Source organism: Nelumbo lutea, chromosome 3, assembly GCF_056320005.1.
Source record: "Nelumbo lutea isolate HS-2025 chromosome 3, American lotus-T2T, whole genome shotgun sequence".
NCBI classification, from domain to species: domain Eukaryota; kingdom Viridiplantae; phylum Streptophyta; class Magnoliopsida; order Proteales; family Nelumbonaceae; genus Nelumbo; species Nelumbo lutea.
In genome coordinates this window covers 76,245,946-76,260,577 of record NC_142686.1, presented here as the reverse complement: position 1 = coordinate 76,260,577, position 14,632 = coordinate 76,245,946, and the positions used below count along the sequence as shown (strand labels likewise).

The following is a 14,632-nucleotide window of genomic DNA, read 5'->3' as shown; positions in this document are numbered from 1 at the left end:
AAACATCTTCATTTGGTAGCTCCATTCTCTATGGTGTGTTGGCAATTATAATTTGTCTTTGCCTCAAACATGTATACATATTGTAGGTAAGTTTTGCTTTTTATGTGTATATGTATCTGTTGCTGTTCTTTTATTTTCTTTATTTTTGGTTATCATTTTGAAGTTCATCTTAGCTTTTATGAAATTATTACATTGTGTCTTATTTATATTTTCTTACTGTATTTTGCTGTGCTTGCAAGTTGCAATGACCCCATGATGTTTTTGATGTGACAAATTTATCTTGCATGAGCTGTTAATATTAGTGCTAACAGTTCAACATTGATGCAGCTCTTCCCCCAAGTCTGAATTTCCTATCTGTTACTGGGGATTACTCAGAGGGTGAAATACTAACTGCGTCATATGGGTATATAGGGGGTCATGAAGGCAAAAGCATCTATAATTGGTATCTCCATGAGGTATTAACTTCTTCTGAGCATGTTACTGGTACCTAGATATCTCAGCACTTTAGTATCCAGGTTAGTCAGGCTAAGATAGTGCTGCATTTGTTTGTTATAATTTTTGATATTATGGAGTAGGAGTGCTATTTTTATTTTATGGTTATTTTCTAAAACTCCCCTTTACATTTTTCATTTCTCTTTAACTTATTCTGACTTTTCAAAACCTCCAGAGAACCCCTTGCTAGAGAATTTTTGTTATTTGTAATTTACCTTCTGTCAGAGCACTGTTAATGACCATTAATAGAAGTTGTCTAGCTAAGTTATTAATCTTTTTAATGACCAATCTAACCTTGAGTAGAGATAAATGGAGGTCAGTCTTGGGTGGGCCGTGCTTGCCTGGCACGGAAGCCTTAAAGGTCAGGCCCGGCACGGCCCACAACATGAGTCCAGGTGGGTCCTTGCCAGGCTGGGCCGTGGGTGGCATAATTTTTTTTTAAATTGAAAATATTAATGGAAAAGTTAAAATAAATTAATAAATAGACAAAACTTGTTACAAAATGTTAATATCTTGAAAGTCAATTTTGTTAATTCCAGTTCTTTCTTCCTTCTTTACTGGATTAGTGAATAGTTATTTTGAAAACACGTCAAAAACATTATTCAAACATGTCAAAAGGAAACATTTCTTCCTCAGATTTTTAAGCATGTCTTTGTTGTGGTGCTTGAGAACAAGGGTCAGGGTGGGGTTGGGTTGAGGGTACCAAATGGGTCAAAAAGGGTCAGGGTGAATTGGGTCGTGGGGAGGGTCAAAAGTAAATTTCTTTATCTCAGTTAGGGTTTGAAGCTGCTACTCTGTTAGGGTTTGAAAATATATTTTCTCAGTTCTCTGTTTCGCCACTGGAAGTTGCCATTGAAGCTGCTATTCTATCAATGTTTGAAAAAAGAATTTTTCTCAGTTCTTTGTTCTGGCAGTGGAAGTCTCCATTGAAGCTGCTATTCTATCAGGGTTTGAAATTTTTTTTCTCAGTTCTCTGTTCCGCCAGTGGAGGTTGTCATTGAAGCTGCTACTCTGTTCGGGTTTGAATTTTTTTTCTAAGTTCTTTGTTCTGCCATTGAAGCTATTAGGGTTAGGATTGAGGGAAGGGTCAAAAGTAAATCTCATTGCTGCTATTTCTCAGCTCTTAAGCCACCAAGTGTTTTCTACACCAATTGTCGCTAATCTGTATATGCATACAATATACAAAAAGCTTGTTAATCTGTAGATTAGAACTTCCAAATTTGGATAGGTGATGCTTTTGTTGAACCTCTCTCTATATTGAAGTCTTTTTTCTTCTTTCCTGTTGCCACATCTTTTTCTCCTCTATCCTGTCTGCCATCGTTTGAAGGTTTTATTACATCTGAAATCAGTAAGTCTTCATGGTCTCCTCTTATTTTCATTATTTGGATAGTTGCAAGACAAGACTGTTTTCTTGGTTTCAATCTATTCAAATTTTGTCAGCTTCAATCAAAGGTTTCTCTCTTTTCAAATATTCTCATTTCCAATGTTGTTGTCGCAGCTCATATTCACTTTTTTTTTGCAACTTGCAAGCCTCTGGAAACAATTTATTTGAGTTTGTGCTTAATGTTTCTAGTAAATAAGAATCTCTAAAATTGGATGAGTATAATTAGGTTCCACAGTTCCATTTTTCATGAATTTCTTGCACTTTTTATATTTTTCTGAAAATTTTCCTATAATTTATTTTTTGTATTTTCATGTTTTTCTATAATTTCCAGTTTTTTAGTAACTTTTTTTGCAATTTATACATTTTCTTGTATTTTTCGTTCTTTATTTGCAACTTTCTGTATTTTTAATATTTGTTTGTTTTTATAATTATATTTTTGTCGTTTTTCTTCAAATTTCTATTTCTATTTTTATTTTTATTTTGTCTATAATTTATGATGTTTTACATGAAATATATTTATCATTTTCATTAAATTTTTTATTTATATTTTACATGGAATATATTTATCATTTTTAGTGTTTTTTTTGCATTTTTATTTTTATTTGAAAATATTTTTTTGAACTTTTTTATTATTTTTTATATTTTCTTAGTTGAAGTATATATTTCTACGTGTTTATGCATTTGAAATAGCGAAAAAGTAAAAAAAAGGAAAAAGTCCTTTTTGGGTTAGGGTGGGTCATATGGGTGGTTCAGGAAGGGTCAGGGTTAGGGTGGGTTATGACCCACTAACATCAATAAATATGGGTGGCAAATGGGTTAGAGGGTCAATATGGGTGGGTCAGTGCTCAACCCACATCCAACCCCACCCATTCGCCACTTCTCTCTCTCTCTCTCTCTCTCTCTCTCTCTCCCCCCCCCCCCCTTCATTGGCAGAAATCCAGGTCTTTCCTATTTTCCTTTGTTATTTCTTTTCTTTAATTGCGTCTTTCTCATTTAGGCAATTCATTTCCTAACATAGATATCTGACAAGAAGGATAGTATGGCAAATTTTCAAAATCTGTTAATTTTTGACTGGGGAGGGGGGCCTCCAGAGGTTTTGAAAAGTCAGGGAGAGTTTAAGAGAAACGGGGAAAAGTGAAGGGTAGTTTTATATAATAACATTTTATTTTGTTATTAACTAAGAGAATGAACATGCACTTCTTTTTGGCATATTATTTTAGCTAGTAGTTAATTTGAGGCAATGGATGCTTGCTTTTGTTTATGGGTATAACAAGGTTTATTTTACTTGATAGGACCTGTATGCATCTTTTTGTTGCCTCATCTTTCATGGTTTTGACTTCTTGATGTTGTGTAGGTTGAGTCAGATGCAGGTGCTTTAATACCTGAAGCATCTGGGCTTCTACAGTATCGTATTACAAAAGATGCTATTGGGAAATTTATTTCTTTCAGATGTACACCAGTGCGTGATGATGGGATTGTGGGCGAGCCAAGAACTTCCTTGGGGCAGGAGCGGGTTCGTCCTGGTGATTACATTTCCTTCAATATTTGGCAAATATAAATGCAAATTTGATTGTGTATCATGTTTCGTAGTAAACATGAAACATGCCTTCCACTGGTTGCTACTGGGTATGATCATGGGCTGGGGAGGGACAGTTGTATGCAGCCATACCCCTGCACATACAGAGGCTGTTTCCAAGATTTGAGCCCTGGTCACCCAGGTTGCAATGGAGCAACCCAACTGTTGCGCCAAGGCCCACCCTCATATACTAGTTTATATTATATGACATATAATATATGGATAAAATATATGTTATAGTTTACCTAGGCCCAAACCCTGAAAATATCTGGGCTGTGCTGAAAATGATCACCCTTGCAACTGGCTGGATTGGTTTGTGGCTTGGGGGTTACCACAATAAAAAACCTATGAATCAAACATTTAGCCTGTCAATCTTATCATAAATTGTAAAACTTGAATTGAATCAAATTGTAAATCCTATGATAAATTTTAAGACTATTTCTCTTTTAGATACATATGAAAAGTGAAGATATTTTTAATGAGTACTTAAATATATAGATAAGTGATTTTAGCCCATTCCTCACCCACCTTACTTAATTTGCAAGCATCTTTTTGTGAATAATGAGAGAGGAAAGAAGAGAAGAAAGAACAAGGATAAGAATGGGTCTAACAAGAAAATGACAAATGGGTCTGCTATTACATAAAGGACTATATATTTTATTCCTAAAATTACCCCATTCTTCATATAAAGTGAATATTTCAACAATCTCCATTAAGCTAGCTCCGAATAGCTTGCTTAAAAAGAAACTATGTAATCTTGGTAGCAACATTCTAGATCATCTCTCATACAACTCAACTCGAGTATTCCAGCATGGTGGCAGGTATCTCTTACCTTTAAGGATCCAATCAGCTCGATTGCACTCATGACAACACTTCGCTTTTTACTTATGGGAGACCAGTCATTAACTGATTAGATTGGTGCTCCTGGTGGTTTATGGTTCTTACTCAAGACATCATCAACAAAGTACTCATGGAGGTCCGTTGGCTTTTATCCAAGACATGATCAGTCATCAAGCAAGTTCACCTTTCATCACATTTACAATCACAAAAACATGATACCTACTTAACAAAGATCAAACCAGAAATCTAAGGAACACTCTTCAGGGAGTTTAACGTATCAAATACCCCAATGACACACAAAAGAAACTAAAAGTAAAGAAGAAATAAAAGGACCCTTGAACACGACAATGACTCTCCCTTAATCAAAGCTTGTAGATTTTCAAGAATATCTTTAAAAACACGTGGGAGCATGATGAATCTTGGTGCTGGAAATCATTTGGTTTATTTTTGCAACATGCATCTCCAAGGAAGTTTAATCAAAATAAATTTACCCATGATCAAAGAACCATTCACTCTGTTCTTTGTAAGCTTTGGTGTTTCTCTAATCTGCAAGCATTGCTTTAAAAGGCATGGGAGGTGTATGCTTGGAAAATAAAAGGGAATGGAAGGGAAGGAAAGAAAAGGGGAATGAAAGATTTTTATGCATCTTCACTCTTCTTAACATAAAAGATTTTTATTAAAAATAAAGAAAAAAGAGATCATCCTTCTTCTTCTTCTACCTCCCCCCCCCCCCCCCCGTTCTTCCTCCTCATCCCCCTCCTTTGAAGGAGGCTTACACCTCCTTGTGTTCAGGAGGCTTATGCCTCTTATGTTCTGAACTACGCCTCATGCCTCCAGGTAGTGGAATGCCTCTGCATTTTAAAACATTGCCTGTAATAGGACATTTGAATACTTTCTAGTAGCATTTGAAACAAGGTTGTCCTTTGCTAGTATTATGCATATTCATTCTTCTTCATATAAATGATTTTTATTAAAAATAAAGAAAAAAAGAAATCCTCCTTCTTCTTCCTTCTCTCCCCCTCCTCTTAAGTAGGCTTACACCTCTTACATTCTGAACCATGCCTCATGCCTCCAGGCAGTGGAATGCCTTTTTTCACTCCTCCACATTTTAAAACATTGTCTGCAACGGGACATCTGAATACTTTCTAGTAGCATTTCAAACATGATTGTCCTTAGAATAGATCTCAGAGAATGTCATAGAACTCAAGAGGGTTTATATTCACAATAATAATAACATACTCACTAAATATCACCCAACCTAAGGAACTCACACCCCAAGGCAGTGCAGGGGTAGCCCAAAACAAGTTGATGGTAAAACAGAGAGGGATAAGAGGTTGTTGCTTGCTTCCTTTTTTCATGTAAACTTGTTCTGACACTTCCTACCACTGTAGAAATTTTTGAAGTGATCAAGAAATGCTTGATTGCAGCTTAAAAAACAGCTAACAGTTATCTTTTTTTTTTTTGATAATTATTTCACACTTCACAGTTACTGTGGTCAAGATTGAAATTGATCTTTTGATTTTCTTAGATTTTTTGGGCCATAATCTCTAGGATACATTCCTACATTCCTAGGCATCAAAATGTTCTGGAAAGTTTTCCAAATGTCTTCTAAAACTTCAGTTAATTAAAGAATGGCATTGCCCATAGAAAATGATTACTTTTTATTTATTTATTTATATATTTGAAAATTTAAAATATTTATAATAATTCATGGATTTGTGGACTTTCTTTTTGTACGAATTCCCACAGTTACTATTTATAGTAAAATGTGATTTGATAATAAGAATCACAAGAGAATAAATTAAGATTAGGATTTAGGAGGTAGAACTAACTGGATTGTTGATTGAAATCTCAAAATTCCAAATGATAAAGAAAAGACTGAATGAAAGATAACAAGAACAATGAATATTGAACTGTAACACAGTAGCAGAATAAATAATGGGTTTTCAAGAAAGAAAAAGAATTTAACTTACAAGTATGAAGTTGGTGGATGGGCTTGATCACTTTCAACATGTTCATCATCATCTTTGTCTTGTTGCTATCACCCATCTTGTTGTGAATAGTCAGAATAAGGATAGGGCAGATAGTTGCTTCTGGCAATACCACATTGCCAATTTTGTCTCTCTCATTTTAAGATAATCCCAATGGGCCTGATAATTTCATCAATGTCCTGGCTCAATATTTTCTTCCTAAATTAACCACATTCCTCATACTGACTTAATAGTCCTAAAATAACCACATTCGTCCACCATCTGGTCAAGTCCAGCTGTGAAGTTTGACAAGCTCACTGACTGTTCAATTCATAGATCCAATGTATGATAAGGATGCTTTTCTGTGGTTGCTTTCCTTTATGAGATTTTCTTTTCCTCATAATAGGCTTTTCTATGCCATCAAATTAGCTAGGCTGCTGGGGTGCAAAATTATCTGCATTCACATTACGCATTTGTAGTTGTAAACTTGTATTTACCTCTATTTCTTTTCTATGTGAATAGTCTAACTTCAATGAGACATTCTACACCAAGACAGAAAATCTTGTGGCAGTGCATGAGAGGGGTGGTATTGTGGGGTTTATGGAGTAAAAGGAATAGCGGGATATTTGAAAAAAATTACAAAGAAGCAGAACTGATCGAACTTAAAACTGTAAGGGTTGCACATTGGGTTCAAGTTAATGAAAAGTTTAGTGGAGTAAGCCTGAATGATTTATTAAAAGGGTGGAACATAATTGTGGGTTTTAATTGTAGGGTAACACCAAGGTTTTAATAGGCTAAAGGCGTAGGCGAGGCGCTTGGGTGCTAAATAGGCGAGGTGTAAGCCTCAATTTAAGAACTTAAAAATTATGGAAAAATAAATAATTGAAAGTTTATATAATTATTTGTGGCTTATTTAATGTATCAATGGTTCAATAATTGTTGATTGTTCAAATATTTTCAAGATTGCTTCTATGAAGTCACTAACTAGTAAGTAGTAACTAACTACTAACTACTAACTATTATATAGAGTTTGTTTCTACAATACAAATGTCCAATACTTAACCAGCACATAAAGCGGATATGCATAAAGAATTAATAAAAGTAATTAAACTAACAATTAGATAAAGCAGATATCCATAAACATTAATGAAACGAAGTAAATTTTGATATAAATAAGACAAAAGGCAAAGTAGAATTCTAAACCAACAAATAGTGAAAATATATAATTCATTTCAATGATTTGAAATAAAGGATTTCTTATTAGTTCCTGTGGTAAAATCCCTGTTCAACATGCTTAATCTCATGATACCATCTTGCCATGCAGGTAGTCGACATACAGTGATACTATAATCCCATTTTATACTCAATCAACAATCAACAATCAATAAAAGCAATTAACCTAACACTTAGATAAGGCAAATATGCATAAAGACAATGGTAGTTGTTTACAGTGATACTGTCTTTCTTTTATGAATTTTGACACCAATCAAATTTGTAAAATCTGTATATGGGGAAGGGATGGATTTCATGAATAGAATTAATTAGAGAGATGATGAGGGGGAGGGGGAGAAGAACGACTGAAGACAAACAAATGAAGAGTATTGCGTCCTAAAGAAATTGTTACATTCATGGAAGCTGGAACTGCAACCCAAGATGTAAAAGCTGAGACAAAAAACCAATGGTAATGGTAAATCTGAGACAAAAAATTCAACCAAAAATATTACATTTGTCTACGTTCCACAACGATTCAGGAAGAAGTCTAGAAGAAGAAGAAGGGGGAAGGACGGCTGACTAGTACGATTTGATTTTGGTCCCTCCTTGAATTTGAATATTCAATATTTCGATGAAGATTGAAGAAGCCACTACAGAGTTCAGTGAGAACTGAGAAAACCCCGAGTTTGGTCCGTTAATGGAGATTTGATTGATGGGAACCCTAAACTTTTGGGGGTTTTACTTTTTCTTTTTTTTTTTTTTTTAATTTTTCCAAATTTACCCATGATGAAATCATTTTCTCCCCACCCCAAACTATCTTAACTTGAGGCCCCCACCTCACATAAAATGAGGCAAAAGGCTAAAGGCTAAAGGCCTACACCTCTATCAAACTAAGGCTTACGCCTCTTGTCTTGCAACTAAGGCTACTGAGGCCAGGCGAAATCTGGCTTCCCTGCCTTGAGGCGTACGCTTCTCACCTTGTCTCAACTGCCTTGTAAAACCATGGGTACCACAGAGTGGTGGAATGGATTCCACCAGCAGTTGGGAGTTGTAAACTAAACGTTGATGGGTTCCTCTCCCCAAATTGGTGCATCCTTTGCAAGGATAATGGTGAGATTAGTTACCACTTATTAATTTCCTGCCCTTTTGCTCGTTATATTTGGGATTGGTTTTTCTCTTTTTTTGGGTGCAGGTGGAACCCCCCACCAAATGTTCATGGCTTGTTTGACTCTTCCTGTGTTAACTAGAAAAAGAGGAGGGGGAGAACCCTTTGGTGGTCTACAAGAGAGGCAATATGCTGGACAATATGGGAAGAAAGGAATTGAAGAATTTTTTTCAGACAAGGAAAGGAACAGAGAAGCAATCATAGAAGCTATCACTGTTAGTGTAATCCATTGGGTTAAAACCTTGAGAAGCTTTGATGACATTCTTACAAATGACTTGCTTAGAAAGTGGAATGACTCAGCTGATTATTCTCTTCCAAGAGCTGTAATAAGGTCTGTTTGGGTCCCACCACCTTGTGTTTTTTTTAAACTGAATTTTGATGGTAGTAGTGAAGGGAATCTAGGCCCTTCATGTATTGGAGGGTTTGTTGGAACGAGGAGGGGGGAGTTATTGCCCTTTACTTGGGAACAATATGTGTGGGAGACTCCTTGAGAGCAGAAATTCTGGCTGTGATGGAAGGGATCCAAAAATCCAAGGAGCTGAATATAAGTAAGTTGATCATAGAAGGGGATTCAAAGCTGGTAGTTAGTTGGCTGCAAAATGATGAGACTGTATGGTGGAAATTTGTCAATGAGAGGAGGAAGTTAAAGCTTTTTAACTCAGGATATAGAGATTAAGTTGCAGTGGGTTAAAAGGAGTGCAAATGCCTTTGTTGATGTTTTGGCAAAGCAAGGGGTGGGAAGGGATCAACTCTTTTGGGCTGTTCTGTAATTGCTGTACCATTTTGTCATCTTGGAGAGAGCTAAGAGAGTTTATCTCTGTCTGGGATGTTTTCTTGTATCTTCTTTATTAATTAATGAATTATTCTGGTAATCTGGTTGGTAAAAAAAAGGGTTCTGTTATGGAAACCCTGGGAGCTCAGGAGTGGGAGTGTTAAGAGGTTCTGTTGGCAATATAATTCTTAGCTTTTCAGGGCCAGCTATGTTTGGAAATTCTCTAAGGGCAGAGTTGCTGGCTTAATTCAAGGTCTTAAACTGATAATTGAGGAAGGGTTATTGGATATAGTGGTTGAGGGGACTGTCAAACAGTTATTTTGTGGATTCAATCTCAGGATTTAATACCTTGGAAATTTAGACAGTTGGTGAGATTGGCTCATTCCTTAGGTGCCAACTTGAACATCTTGTTCATTTGGGTACCCAGGAGTGCAAATAGTGTAGCCGACTCCCTGGCGAGATTGGTGGTAGGAAAAAGATGGTTTGGATTGGGGTTGCCCAGGGCCGGGCTGTAATTTGTAAGAGGAATTTGTTCTGCTGTTTTTGTCATTTTTTTGGCTTGTTCTAAGGTTATGTTGTAATTTTTGTCCCCTTGCTCTGGTTCTAAGCAGTGTGGTTTCTGCTTTTAATGAATTTCTCCTTGATGCTTATGAATTAAATCTCACTTTAACAGTGAATTAAAAAAGGAGTTTGTATTCTACATTTATGGTCTGATATTTTTCTTGTTGCTTAGCTTCTTCATCTTGGCACGGGGTCTAGGTACCTAATTTAACATGCTATGGTTTTGTAAGTTATCTAATGGTTGGCTGTAATAGTTGTGCTACAGACAGTTGAACTTTAACTTCTATTCTTGTGATCTTTAATACAATGCATATTTACTTTTATTTTTTAAATGCTGATGGGTTTCATAATAATATTTGAATGCACATTAATGAATAGGAAGCCCAAGATTGCTTTCTCTGCAAATACAAGGGCGGGCTGTAGAAGGAACTAAACTACATATTGATAAAAAGTACTGGGGCGGAGAAGAAGGAGAATCGGTTTTCCGTTGGTTCCTGGTATCAATTTTTTTTGCATTACAGTAGAGTATATGTTGATTGTTAACTGTTGTACCTTTCAAGGAGACTTGATTTGGATTAGATTAAATTCTTTATGTTTGACATAATACTAAACAAAGAACACTGTTTGTTCTTCCTAATTGTTTTCCATGGGAAATGTTCAATAATAATGTGCTATTCTACTCCTAACTGGAAAAATATTGTGATGTTCCAAATTTTCTTTCCTTTTATTTGTTATAATATATATTTTTTAATTTCTTTTCTTCTTTTGTTAGTCAATGATATTCTAGAATGTTTGAATAACAAACAATATGTGTTAGCAGACTGCTTCAGATGGAACACATACCGAAATCAAAGGTGCAACTTCTTCTTCATATATGATTTCAAGTAATGATATTGGCCAATTTATCTCTGTTTCATGCGAACCTGTTAGAAATGATTGGGCTCGTGGTCCCACTGTTGTTTCTGAACAAGTTGGACCAATTATACCTGGTAAGTTGTCGATTTTTAGATATGAATTTTATGAACTTGGTTGAAATAGATGTTAGTGAGGGATCATCTTTTTTTGTCCTTTTTTTGCCAATGAGATGGGTGTCATTGATAGTGTGGTATTCTATTCATTTTAAGATGTATGATGCTAATGATTTTTCGTTTGTTATTTGTAAGAACTTGAAAGTTTTACCATAGAAAAGTAATTGTTTTTTGAATTGATTCATGGCACAGGGCCACCAACTTGTCGGTCTCTGGAATTTCTTGGCTCAATGATTGAGGGACAACGTTTGAGCTTTGTTGCTACTTATTGTGGAGGGTAAGATATTGTTAACAATTGTAACTACTCTTGGGTTTTGATTTTTGAATTTCGTCCTTTTATTTTAATGTTATGCCTGAGCTTTAAGTTAAATTGCTGATTCTTGTTTAGTGAGAGGGGAAATTGCTTGCACGAATGGTTTAGGATGAGAAGTAATGGTGCAAAGGACAAATTAAGTGTTAATGGTAAGTGTATTGGGTTATTTGGTAACAACTACAAAGCCTTTAGCCTATCTTATGGAAACGAAATGTGAACATACTAGGTGAAATTATTGTTTTGTTTTTCTTAGCAGATTTTTTGGATTTGACCCTTGATGATGTGGGTAGACGCATTGAGCTTGTTTACACACCTGTTCGGACTGATGGAATGAAGGGGAGTTCTAGGAGTGTACTGTCTGAAGTTGTTGCTCCTGGTAAATTCTTTTTTCCTTGTGGCTAATCCTGTATTTATTTTCTTAGGGGGTGCTTTATTGCAACCTTCGAAAAAAGTTTCTTTATGTATGAAGAAAACTGAAGAGTGGAGAGCTGAGAGTTTGGCAATGAGGGTTTGAGAAGAGAGTTTCGGACTTACCCTCTCTCAGCACCCTAACACTATTTTATTTAGATATATTGGAATAATTACAAGGAGGCCCTTAGTTGGGCAAGAATTTACAAAGAACTTAATATTGACAGGATGGGCCCAGAATAAGGCCCATTACAGAAAAGAAACATAAAAAACAAGAAAGAATAAACAACCTATGGGCCATCCGGCCCATCTTCTCTACACTCCCCCTCAAGCTGAGCATAGATGTCAATCATGCCAAGCTTGCTGGTATCATGCTGAAGTTTTGCCTTGGGAATGCCTTTGGTGAGAAAATCTGCCAACTGTCCTTCAGATGTGATGAAAGGAAGACACACTTCACCCGAAGAGATCCTTTCCCTAATGAAGTGTCGATCAACTTTAATATGCTTGGTTCTATCATGTTGCACTGGGTTGTGAGCAATGTTGATGGTAGCCTGATTATCACAGTGCAACATCATTGGCTTGTCATATTCAACTCCAAGTTCTTCCATCAAAGATTTGAGCCATAATAATTCAGAAACTCTATGTGCCATGGCCCTGTATTCTGCTTCAGCAGAAGACCGAGCAACAACCGATTGTTTATTGCTTCTCCAAGAAACAACATTACCAGCTACCAAGCTGCAATACCCAGAAGTAGATCTTCTGTCATCAATGTTCCCGGCCCAGTCAGCATCGGTGTAGGCTTCAAGTTTCAGATGACCATGCTTGGGAAACAGAATACCCTTTCCTGGGGAGCCCTTTAAATAACTTAGGATTCTCTTTACAGCTGCAATATGAGTGTCTCGAGGAGCATGCATGAATTGGCTAATGCAACTGACTGCATATGCAATATTTGGCCGAGTCATGCATAGGTACAAAAGTTTCCCAATAAGTCTGAAAGATTCCTTTGTCTTCTAACAATGTCCCTTCTGAGGCTGAGAGTTTATGACTCATATCAATAGGAGTAACAATTGGTCTAGCACCCATCTTTCCAGTTTCAGAGAGCAAGTCAAGAACATACTTTCTTTGGGAGATAAGAATCCCATCATTGGATTGAGCCACTTCTATGCCAAGAAAGTATCTCAATTCCCCCAGATCTTTAATCTCAAACTCTGTATGGAGAAAAGATTTTAGATCATGAATTCCTGAAACATCATTACCAGTCACTACAATATCATCTACATACACAATGAGGTATACTGCCAGAGGTCCACTCCTCTTCACAAAAAGAGTATGATCGGACTGTGTCTGCACATAACCAAAGTTAACAAGTGCTGTTCTAAATCTCTCAAACCATGCTCTAGGGGACTGTTTTAGTTCATAAAGAGATTTTTTCAGCTTGCATACCTTTCCTTTCATATCAGTTCCATACATCCCTGGAGGAAGAGACATGTAAACCTCCTCATGTAATTCACCATTCAGAAATGCATTCTTCACATCCAATTGGTAAAGGGGCCAGTCAAAGTGAGCAACTAAAGATAGAAGAACCCTCACAGATGTCATCTTGGCAACAGGTGCAAAGGTCTCTAAATAATCAATCCCATATGTCTGTGTATTGCTTTTTGCAACCAGCCTGGCCTTGTACCTTTCAATGGTGCGATCAACTCGGTATTTGATAGTAAAGACCCACTTGCAACCAACTGGATCCTTCCCTTCAGGCAAATCCACCACTTCCCATGTTTCATTCTTGTGTAGGGCATCGATTTCAGATCTCATAGCATCCCTCTATTCTGGAATCTTAAGAGCTTCTGACACAGACCTGGGAACAGGGTGAGAAGCAACAGAAGAGAGATAGGCAATGTATGAAGGTGAAAGCAAACGATAAGAAAGGTGCTTGGAAATGCAGTGTGCAGTGCACTTCCGTTTTCCTTTTTTAACAGCAATGGGAATATCAAGCTCAGGGAAGGATGAATCCAAAGGTGCTGAAACAGTACCTGTTGTATCTTCTGTGACTGGAAGTGTATGAGGCTCATGTGTTGTAGGAGAAACAACCTGCACATTTCTGGATCTTTGCCTTTGATACACCTTGGGATTGAGGATAGGATGGGGAGGTAGAGTACTGGGACAAGGAGAATGGAACGACTGATCCACCCTTGATGCATTTGAAGGAGAGGTAGACACATCAAGAGACTCAACAGAGACAAGAAGAGGAAGAGCAAACACCTGTGACAAATCCTCTCCCTGTGGACAATGTCCTTCTGGTGAGGAACCATAAAAGGGGGAAAGCTCATCAAAGGTGACATCCATTGAGACATACCGATTGCCAAACTTTGGATCAAAACAACAATAACCCTTCTGTGGGGGAATAACCAAGGAAGATACACTTTTGAGCTTTGGGTTCAAATTTATGCCTTTGGACACTTGGAACATGAACATAACAGGTGCAGTCAAAGACACTGATAGGAACAGGAAAAAGGTCATTGTCCGGATGAAGAAGAGTGAAGAGAGACTTAAACCCCACAACCCTGGATGGCATACGGTTTATAAGGTAGGTAGCAGTAAGAAGAACATCACCCCAAAACCTGGTAGGAACATGTGAGGCAAATAAGATACTTCTTGCAACTTCAACAATATGCCTATTTTTCCTCTCAGCAACCCCATTCTGTTCTGAGGTCCTAGCACATGAGCTTTGATGAATAACCCCCATGTCAGAAAGATAGCAGGATAGGTTTTTCTCAAAGTATTCTTTTGCATTGTCCGATCTGAAGATTTTAATCCTGGTATCAAATTGGGTTAGAACAAATTCATGGAATTGTTTTACAAGTCTTGGAACTTCCTCATGGGATTTCATCAGGAATATCCAAGTGAACCGAGA

The 14,632-nt window shown here is 36.8% G+C and overlaps 1 protein-coding gene across 5 annotated transcripts in view; it reads left to right on the top strand.

Annotated features, from left to right (window-relative positions):
- The window catches only part of AIR9 (Outer arm dynein light chain 1 protein), a 93,431-nt gene that overhangs the window by 42,906 nt on the left and 35,893 nt on the right, over nt 1-14,632 (top strand). For 3 of the 5 annotated variants that reach the window (XM_088976847.1, XM_088976848.1, XM_088976850.1), the window contains exons 20-26: nt 328-455; nt 3,231-3,399; nt 10,351-10,469; nt 10,793-10,961; nt 11,193-11,277; nt 11,389-11,462; nt 11,567-11,689. In XM_088976847.1, coding sequence (XP_088832973.1) covers nt 328-455; nt 3,231-3,399; nt 10,351-10,469; nt 10,793-10,961; nt 11,193-11,277; nt 11,389-11,462; nt 11,567-11,689 — 867 coding nt within the window. The remainder of the gene's footprint in view (nt 1-327; nt 456-3,230; nt 3,400-10,350; nt 10,470-10,792; nt 10,962-11,192; nt 11,278-11,388; nt 11,463-11,566; nt 11,690-14,632) is intronic. The other 2 variants (XM_088976849.1, XM_088976851.1) reach the window with 1 other exon arrangement.